Source organism: Dipodomys spectabilis, unplaced genomic scaffold (assembly GCF_019054845.1).
Source record: "Dipodomys spectabilis isolate Male_0828 unplaced genomic scaffold, ASM1905484v1 ptg000494l, whole genome shotgun sequence".
Taxonomy (NCBI): Eukaryota; Metazoa; Chordata; class Mammalia; order Rodentia; family Heteromyidae; genus Dipodomys; species Dipodomys spectabilis.
Window position 1 is genome coordinate 1,139,217 of NW_024871171.1, and position 10,341 is coordinate 1,149,557.

General features: G+C 56.7%; 1 protein-coding gene across 1 annotated transcript; it reads left to right on the plus strand.

The window, feature by feature from the left end:
- The first annotated feature begins 461 nt into the window (after positions 1-461).
- Positions 462-2,210, plus strand: Fzd10 (frizzled class receptor 10). The gene has a single exon (XM_042669337.1). The coding sequence runs from the start codon at positions 468-470 to the stop codon at positions 2,208-2,210; it is 1,743 nt and encodes a 580-aa protein (XP_042525271.1). The 5' UTR covers positions 462-467.
- Positions 2,211-10,341: the final 8,131 nt, after the last annotated feature.

Consider the following 10,341-nt stretch of genomic DNA (forward strand, 5'->3'; position numbering starts at 1 on the left):
GGACCGGGGAGCGGGACGGGGCGCGGGGAGCGGGAGCGGGACCGGGGAGCGGGACGGGGAGCGGGGCTCGGGGTCGGGGAGCGGGACGGGGCGCAGGGAGGAGCGGGGAGCGGGGCCGGGGCGCGGGAAGCCGGGGGCCAGGGAGCGGGGCGCGGGAGCGGAGCGGCTCGGGGCCGGGGCGCGGGGAGGAGCGGGGAGCCAGGGAGCGGGGCCGGGGCGCGGGGAGGAGCGGGGCCGGGGCGCGGGGAGAAGCGGGGAGCAGGGCCGGGGCGCGGGGAGGAGCGGGGCCGGGGCGCGGGGAGAAGCGGGGAGCGGGGCCGGGGCGCGGGGAGGAGCGGGGCCGGGGCGCGGGCGCGGCATGGGCGGGGTCCCGAGCCGGGGCGCGGAGCCGGGAGCCGCAGCCGGGGCGCGGGGCCGGCGGCTCTGAGGGGCGCGGCCCGCCCTCCCGCGGGGGCTCCGGCGCCGGCATGCGGCGCCCCGGGCCCCGCCTGTGGCTGCCGCTGCTGCTGGCGGGGTCGTGCGCCGCCATCGGCTCCCCGGACGCGGGGCGCGCCGCGGACGGCCGCTGCCAGCCCGTGGAGATCCCCATGTGCCGCGAGGTCGGCTACAACAGCACGCGCATGCCCAACCTGCTGGGCCACGAGGACCAGCGCGAGGCGGCCATCCGGCTGCACGAGTTCGCGCCGCTGGTGGAGTTCGGCTGCCACGGGCACCTGCGCTTCTTCCTGTGCTCGCTGTACGCGCCCATGTGCACCGAGCAGGTCTCCGCGCCCATCCCCGCCTGCCGCGTCATGTGCGAGCAGGCCCGGCTCAAGTGCTCGCCCATCATGGAGCAGTTCAACTTCCGGTGGCCCGACTCGCTGGACTGCAGCCGGCTGCCCAACAAGAACGACCCCAACTACCTGTGCATGGAGGCGCCCAGCAACGGATCCGACGAGCCGGGCCGGGGCGCGGGCCTCTTCCCGCCGCTCCTCCGGCCGCAGCGGCCCCAGGAGCCCCCGCCCAGGGACGGGGGCCCCGGCCGCGCCGGCTGCGCCAACCCGGGCAAGTTCCACCATGTGGAGAAGAGCGCGTCGTGCGCGCCGCTGTGCGCGCCCGGCGTGGACGTGTACTGGAGCCGCGAGGACAAGCGCTTCGCCGTGGTCTGGCTGGCCGTCTGGTCCGTGCTCTGCTTCTTCTCCAGCGCCTTCACCGTGCTCACCTTCCTCATCGACCCCTCCCGCTTCCGGTACCCCGAGCGCCCCATCATCTTCCTCTCCATGTGCTACTGCGTCTACTCCGTCGGGTACATCATCCGCCTCTTCGCGGGCGCCGAGAGCATCGCCTGCGACCGGGACAGCGGGCAGCTGTACGTCATCCAGGAGGGGCTGGAGAGCACCGGCTGCACCCTGGTCTTCCTGGTGCTCTACTACTTCGGCATGGCCAGCTCCCTGTGGTGGGTGGTCCTGGCGCTCACCTGGTTCCTGGCGGCTGGCAAGAAGTGGGGCCACGAGGCCATCGAGGCCCACAGCAGCTACTTCCACCTGGCGGCCTGGGCCATCCCGGCCGTGAAGACCATCCTGATCCTGGTCATGCGCAGGGTGGCAGGGGACGAGCTCACCGGTGTGTGCTACGTGGGCAGCATGGACGTGAACGCCCTCACCGGCTTCGTGCTGGTCCCGCTGGCCTGCTACCTCGTGGTCGGCACCTCCTTCATCCTCTCGGGGTTCGTGGCCCTGTTCCATATCCGCAGGGTGATGAAGACAGGCGGGGAGAACACGGACAAGCTGGAGAAGCTCATGGTGAGGATCGGCGTCTTCTCCCTGCTCTACACCGTGCCGGCCACCTGCGTGATCGCCTGCTACTGCTACGAACGCCTCAACGTGGACTACTGGAAGGCGCTGGCCGTGCAGCACAAGTGCAGGGTGGACAACCAGACCAAGTCGCTGGACTGCGTGCTGGCCGCGTCCATCCCCGCCGTGGAGGTCTTCATGGTGAAGGTGTCCATGCTGCTGGTGGTGGGCATCACCAGTGGGGTGTGGGTCTGGACCTCCAAGACGCTGCAGTCCTGGCGGCACGTGTGCGGCCGCCGGCTGGGCCGGAAGGGCCGCCGGAAGCCAGCCAGCGTGCTCACCGGGGGCAGCGGCGGGATTTACAAAAAAGCCCAGCACCCCCAGAAGCCACATCTGGGCAAGTACGAGCTCCCTGCCCAGCCCCCCACCTGCGTGTGAGGGGCTCTGGCCGGGCCCCCACCCTGCCTCTCGGAGGCTTCTTTTTTAAGTAAAAACTTAAATAAGTGCATATATATATATATATATATATATATATATGTACAAATGTGTAAATGAAAGGTCTTTACCTTGAAATTCAGGATGCACGATCCACTGAATGTAAGAAAGTACTTAAGGCTTCTGTGCTGGTTCTCAGCCAGCGGCCTCTGGAGTAACTCATTTGTGGATTCCTCCCTCCCAAGGAAACTTGTTTAGAGCCTTCTGCAAATACACTCTGGATTGAGTAGGCTTTGCGGGCCTATTTACAAAGGAGAGGGCCAGATAACTTCTTTGCAAGCTAAAGAGCCTCCCTTGGCTGGAAAAGTGAGCGGCTCTGGGGAGGGGGCGCCCCCGGGAGGCTGCGGGAAGGCCTGCTGCCTCTGTAGACAGAGCCAGAAAGGATCCGGACTCCGCTTCACACTGGGGGGCTGTGGGGTGTCTTGGAAGACTCCACCCTCCTCCCCTCAGGACCCACACCCCCTCCTCCTCAGCGTTTGTAAATCCAAATGTGCAATATACCCCCCTCCTTCCCATGGAAATAAAAAAGAGAGACAAGTATTTTGCTGTCCATAAAGACAACAAAAGAAATCTCTCAACAAAAGGACTCGCCTGGCCTTGAAGCCCTCCCTTCAGGGTTACATTTTGTGGCTTCTAATGGGAACTAAGCTTGTGTTATACACATTTGGGCTGCTCTGTGGCCTGGCCGGGGGAGGGGGAGAGGGGCATTCAAAGTACCCCAGGGCTTATTGACTTTCCATTGTTAAACAAATGAGGCCCATGAATAGACCAGAAGCCACAGGGTGAGGGACAAACTTTGTCTAGTGGTTCACCTCTGCCAGCCTGGGCAGCGTCTCCCGCCTCTGTACACTTGTAATATATGATATTTTTCACACTCTACTATTTTATTAAAAAAAATAAAAGATGTTCTTTAGTTTGCTGCTAGTGGCTGTGCTGCCTCGTGAGATTTTCTCCCCTTCTGGCTCTAAGGAGACAGCAACTTTTCTTCCTCGGCTCTTTAGGCCCGGGTTGGGGTGTGCACTGTGCTGATTTCTGGTCGGCTCTCTCAAAAGCTGCAGAGGGGCAGGTGTGCAGGCCCGCAGCCCCATTCAGTCCTGTTTCAGGGCCTCACAGTCACGTGCAGGCACCGGGAGCTGGAGGTATTTTCTGGGGTGCTTGGTAGCCAGATGCCAGGACTTCACGGTGGGCCGCCAGGAGCCTGCAGTAGCAGCAGGGCAGAGCTAATGAAGAGAATCCAGCCAGCCTTGTACCGGTGACACAACCTGGAAAGAGCCATGTGGAGCCCAGGACAGGTGCTTTCCCATTGCTGGGTCCACGGCTTGAGCCATGGGATGGACAAGACATGGACCGTGCCCAGCAGGGATGAGTCCCAGCCAGGAGATATTCCACGGCAGGCCCCTGCCACTTCACAGCAATGGCCTTGTCCAGTGCCCCCTGGCAGAGCTGGGCAGCTGCAGGCCCTGCCTGAGTGGGTCCAGGATCTGGGCAATGGCGATCCAGCCCTGCTTGGCTGGGAAAGCACTCCAGCCAGGCTTCCCTTGGTCTGCACTTTCTCCCCCATCTTGAACAGCAACTGGAAGCGCTTCAAGCCTTAGTGTGTCCTCCCAAAGCCTGGCAGAGGCCGGCCCCGTGGGCTTTCTGAAGCGAGTGTCGAGAAGCAAAGGGGGTGGAGGATGTGAGCCCCACATACCCCCATTGACAGCCCCAGGTGCAGGCCTGGGAGGCACCCAAGTGTCAGCCAGGAAGGCCAAGTCAGAGATGGTGAGCTCCAGAAAGCTCCGCATGAAAACAGGGTGGAGAGGGGGAGCTGGTGGAGATGGTGGTGGGCTGTTTTGTTTTAAAGTGGCCACAAATAAAAATGTATCTGTTGCTTGTTCCCATCCAGACTCCCAAGGTGACGTGTCAAACTATTTTAGTATGTTCGTCTGCGTGTATACAATGTAACCTACAATGTAACCTTTTGGTGACTCTGGGGGGTAAGAAAAGTCATGTCTTAAAACAACCCACAAAACAACTCGGGGCAGAGCCCCTGGGTGGCACAGGGGAGGCCGTCGCCGGTGTGCGGCCAAGGTGTCCGCGCCGGACACCAGCGGGTTCTGAGGTTGCCCCAGTTGCAAGCACTGCTGTGCCAGACGTTCAGGTTGGGTCCCCAGGAGAGACAGGTTCAAGCACAGAGACACAAGATAATAAGACCTTTGTCGGATCTGTCCAGAGACACTGACCTTGTGCACAGTGTCAGGACGTTAACAAGCGGTTGGGCCAGCCCGGCAGGGACCAGGCGGAGCTAGGACGCTCTGAGCAAGCCGTCTCAAGCATAGGAGCTTAGATACACGGACAAGCTCTCTTGCTGGCTCGCTGGCTCACTCTCACACACACCAGCTGAGCTGAAATCTGACCCTAGAATGCATAGACGGCTAATTGTAATAGAAGTTAGAGGACCTTTCAAAGGGATCGCCATAACCGGGAGTTTCCCTGGCAGTAGAGTCTTAGCTCCAGGAAGCAGGAAAGCCGTGGGTGGCAGGCAGGCGGCCTGGCAAAGTCACTGGGAGAAGCAGCTCAGACAAGGCGGTCTTCAAGACCACAGCCCGGGCTCCTGCTCACACCTTCCCAGCCTCCGCCGTCCCTCGGGCGCAGCTCAGCAGCCCGGGCTTTGTGCGGCCCCAGCAGCGGGGGGACAGGGCACAGCTCACTCCTGTCCTTCCGTGTGTTGGTGGCGTCCACTGTGGTGGGCGGGGGTGACCTCCAGACCCAGAGGCAGCAGGGACACCGGTGACCAGACAGAGGAGTCTGCAGGGAGGAGCTGGGTGGGGCCTGGCTGGTACCCAGCACCAAGCCAGGGTGCCTGGTGCATACTGGTCACTACCAGAAGGGCAGCCGCGGTGCAGACCGCACAGCCAGGGCTAAAGCTCTTTCCCAGCCGCCTCACACTGAGCGCTTCTCATCAGCCCCTTTACGTAGGAAGAGCCCTGTGCACAGAGGGGTTCCTTCAGGTCCCAGGGTTGCACAGTCAGGAAATGCGAGCGCTTGGGTAGGAACCAGGTAGGCTGGCATCAGCCCCAGGGCACTGGTTCAGCAGTAGCTGTCCAGCGGATGCGCCGGCTCGGGGTGGCTGGCACTGAGGGGTTTACCCACCCTCTGGTGTGGCTCTGGCACTCCAGGGTGGGTGAAGATTTGGAGCCCAGAGGTGTTGAGTTTCTTGCCCAAGGCCACGAGTACCAAGCAGGGAGGGCAGCGTGGACGGAGTGGGGAAGGGGCGGCCGTGCGTCTGACCTCCACCCTGTGTCTCTAGGCTCCCCGGCCATGCAGACCAACGCATCTGTCCCTCTTTGCCCCTGATCACAGAGACACTGCCCAGCCTGGCCACGGCCCGCAGCGGCCCTGGGAAGCCCACAGGAGCTAACAACACGGACTAAGAATCCTCCCGGGTAAGGGCACAAGGAATGGCACTGTGCTGGTGGGGAAAGGCGTGAGGAAATCTCTCTTCCATGAGATGTGAAAGTCATCTGTGGTGAGGCTGCACCCATTTCGTGACCGTGAAGGAACACGCTAGTGTCAAAGCCCAAACTCCGAGATGACAGCCAGCTTTATGGCTTCATTAAGCGTTTCACCTCCAGGGTTATGATGTGAGGTCATTAACTGCCTGTATCTCCTGAGCCTGGGCCTCCCACGTCTCTCTGATAGAATCGCCAGTGCTTCCTTCCCAAGGCTTTGCGTGCTTACAGATCAGCAGAGATGCTGACTCAGTAGGTCTGGGTGGGGCCCGGAATCCATTTGTAATAAGCTCCAAGTCCACTGGCACTCCTCACCTACTGGCCTGGCCAGGGACTGACTGACTGCCCACTTAAGCTAAACCCCAACATGTTGTTCTTAACCGTATAATTAGGGTTCTGCCCAGCGGGTGCCCTAGTTTATACTGGCTGTCAATCACAACTTCTTATATTCCCTGGGAATCCTGCTTCCTTAGGAGTATTCTCTATCAACTTTACTCTTACCAGAAGTGCCACTGGGGGTCTGGACTCCTTAAGCAGGGGCCGGGAGAGGAGGCAATTCGATAGAAGTTATCTAACAAGGATGCAATTAAAGAGACGGTGGGATCCGAGGACACCCACAGCAACGTAACACATAATCAAGGGGCAAGAACGGCATCTTCATAAAAGTCAGGGGCAAAACAGGGCTGGTGTCACCGTGGAAACGACCTTGGACATGCTAGCCATGCAGTGACCGAGGGGAGAAGTTAAAACCATCCGGAAGTATCATTTTGGGCCGCTGACATGGAGGGGGCTCAGAGTGCCCATTTCTCATGGGCGAACGGGGCGGGAGCCACGCACTGCCAAGTGCTCTTAAACCACCATTAGTGCCCACTGCCGCCCTTAATGTAAGCACTCCTTCCAGTGTTTACTTCCTGTGAGCCAAGAGGCCGGGCGCTGGGGCAATCACACTCCTTAACTGACAGCTGCCCAGCTGCCTTGAGCAGGGGACTAGCAACCAACCACTAGACCGACGGCCCTTGTGCCAGCCTGGCCGCTCCACACCCTCCCTGATCCCTGGAGGAAGCTGCAGCACAACCACAGCTGCCTGCTGCCAGAGCCCAGCGCCAGAAGACTGTCCCAGCCACCACTGTTAATTAAGAGACTCTCATCGCCAGCCTCGGTGAGCTGGAGGAGGTCCTGCACCCGCTTCCACCCAGGCCAGAGGCGGAGTCCTTCCCGGTGTCTCAGCAGAAAGCTTATGATTGGTGCAAAGACAGTCCTTTATTTGCATGCTCTGCTATGACTGGTGCAAAGACAGTCTTTCATTTGCATGAATGGTCCCAGCCCAAGGCCCACTCAGGAGCAGGAGCACTAGGAGGTGTTGCGAGCACCTGCCACTCACCATGGCCTCCATCTCTGATTACAATTGCTTAGGCGCTCAGGGGTCTGGGACTGCCAGCCCCAGGGAGCTCCTCCTTGCCCACCCACAACTTTTATCTGGAAAAAGCAGAAGGACTTCTGACAGCCAACTGATAACAATGTGATGGTAAGAATTTGCTGAAAATAGTTGATGAATCGTTGATAAGGGGCCTGGGACGAACCTGAGAAATGGTCACTTCCTTTCCTTTCCAGTGGAAAGTATAAAGAAATTTTAAAAAATCACACAGCAATATTTCCAAGAACCAGAAGCTACCTAGAAATAAGAGTTGTAAGCCACGAGCCGGTGGCTCACGCCAGTAATCCCAGTTACTCAGGAGGCTGAGACCTCAGGATCATGGTCCAAAGTCAGCCCAGACAGGGAAGTCCGTGAGACTTACCTCCAGTAAACCACCAGAAAACTGGAAGTGGCGCTGTGGCTCAAGTAGAGCACTCGCCTTGAGCTGAAGAGCTGAGGGACGGCGCCCATGCCGAGAGTTCAAGCCCCACAACCAAACAAAAAAAAAAAAAGAGAGAGAGAGAGAGGTGTAGGAGCCCTTGTGAAAATCGCCGTAAGATGTTTACTGCACAGCATAAATACTTGGTTTCGATAACTGGAAAGTCATACTATGTACCTGGTAAAATGTCCAATGTTAATTCCTAAATATAATTTCAGTGTAAGAAAAATCTGTATTTTTGAAGCTCACAAAACATTGTTAACTCCATCAAATCTGAGCAAATAGCCAAGGAAAAGAACTGTAACCATCATAAAGAACGTGTCAGATAGTGAAGTAAACTAAGATACTGAAGTGAACTACTGATTAACACAACACCTAAAAAGGGTCCCAATGGCCTTTGGAGCTCTCTTTCAAGCAATTACGAAACTGGAAGAGCTGACCAGTCATGAGGAGGGTTGTTTTAGAGATGGGGACGTAGCAAGGCCCTGACCTCTTGTCCTGTACCCAGTGCCCAGATGCATGTTACATGTACAAACATTTAAATGTAAAACTCACACTATTAACAGAGGGGAGGTTTCATCTAAATTTTTCAATCATTAGGAATGGAGTGCTGGAAAATATTTTTTTATAAGTTTGTCAGGGGGGAAAAAAAAGTCTTTTTAGCATGACATCAAAGCCCAAACTACTTTTTAAAAGTCATGGCATGACTACATCAAAATGTAATATTCTGAAGGGAAGAATTATTGAAAAATGGAAATGCAAAATGCATACAAAGGAACTGAGAAGATAAAGACTGTGGTTTCTTTTCTGTGTCTACAAATAGGCGATTGGAGTTAGAAAATTCACCAGTGACCCATCACTCCCAGCGATCAGAGGATACAGAAAAGCAATTCGTTTTGTCAAGCGTATTGGTTCTTTGCTTTCTCGAGGCTGACAACACCTAGGCCTGGCTCAGGGGTGGAGAAATGAGCTTCCTTTCCCACATGGGGAAACACGAGGTAAGCCTCCTTCCTGAGGTGCAAGTACAATGTACACCCGCCCCCAGCATGCCCCTCCACCCACCTGCACATCCACCATGCGCTGCATGTGGGGAGCAACATGCACCGACCCCGGGGGTTGCTGCCCAAATCAGTTGTGTAAGTGTTTAAGATAGAAGATGTCCCGTGGCTGTTCAGGTGATGACAGAGTGGTGTGATTCACACGGGCATGGGCCGCACCACAGGGCTGCACAGGCTGGTGCTCAGCCGGGCAGAGCCACGGTGCCCTTCTGGGTGGTGGCACTGGCAGATGGTACAGCTGTCAGAGCCATGACAAGTGCCAAACAGTTGGGATGCTTCCTCTGATTGCAATGGAGCAAAGAAATGTACATAACACAGGCCATGCAGTCTATTCCTTTGTTTTCGTAAGATGTTTTTACAGCCTTAGAACACTTACAGTGGTTATCCACAGCTGGTGAGATTTTGATTGATCGTCACCTTCTTCCTTAATAATTTCTCAGTTGTATTTTTGATTTAATGTAATTTGTAATATGATGTTAACATGATACTACCCTATATGTACCCCCACCATATTCCTGGTCCTCCCCTCCCTCCTCTCCCCTTTCAGCTTCAATTTTTAGCAAAGGAATAAATGGGTATTATGGAGATGAGTAGACAGATGATAGATATGGTAGACAAAATGGCAGATGACAAATGGAGGGACAGGTAGATGAATGCCTAGAAATATGATAGTAGGTGGAAGTATGATAGATGGGTAGATGATAGAAAGGTAATAGGTAGGTAGATTTTATAGATAAGTGGATAGGTAGATAGATGATGATGATGATGAATAGATGGATAGATACAGATGATAATGATGGATGGATGAGTGGTAGATAGATACAGGTTGTATATATGAGATAGATGATAGATGGATGATGGCGATAGATAATTGGTAGATAAACGTAGATACAGATAATAAATGACAGAGGACAGGTGGATGATGATGCTGGATGATAGATAGATGGTAGACGATACTGTCAACCTATAAACAAAATGGATAATTGCCTACTTTATTTGCCATCAGGGACTGCAAATTTGGTTGCGTCCTGGAGCTCAAAAGATGACGGTCAAAGTGTTTAAGAGAGGAATCCACAAGGAAGGCCCCAGGTCCCTGTGGTTCCGTGCTGTGTTCCCGCAATGGAGTTGTAACTTTTCAGGACAAATGGTGATCTTTTCAAATCTTGGGGGTTTTGTAGGCATCAAATCTCTTGCGTGTAAATGCAGACAACTGACCCGGATCTGTAGGAAGCCAGGTGGGACCTGTGAACCCCATCTCTCAACCTGTCACTTGTGACCTGGGTTCAGGCTGGCGTGTCTGTTCAAGTGTGCAGGAGGTGCCCGCTTCCCCCTCGCACCCAGCCTCCCGGCCTCCCGCTTCACACCCAGCCTCCCGGCCTCCCGCTTCACACCCAGCCTCCCGGCCTCCCGCTTCACACCCAGCCTCCCGGCCTCCCGCTTCACACCCAGCCTCCCGGCCTCCCGCTTCACACCCAGACTCCCAGCCTCCCGCTTCACACCCAGCCTCCCACTTCACACCCAGACTCCCGGCCTCCCGCTTCACACCCAGACTCCCGGGCTCCCGCTTCACACCCAGCCTCCCGGCCTCCCGCTTCACACCCAGACTCCCGGCCTCCCGCTTCACACCCAGCCTCCCGGCCTCCCGCTTCACACCCAGACTCCCGGCCTCCTG

Excerpts from the sequence above, each read along its gene's own strand:
- Fzd10 (XM_042669337.1), top strand. The coding sequence starts at position 468 with ATGCGGCGCCCCGGGCCCCGCCTGTGGCTGCCGCTGCTGCTGGCGGGG.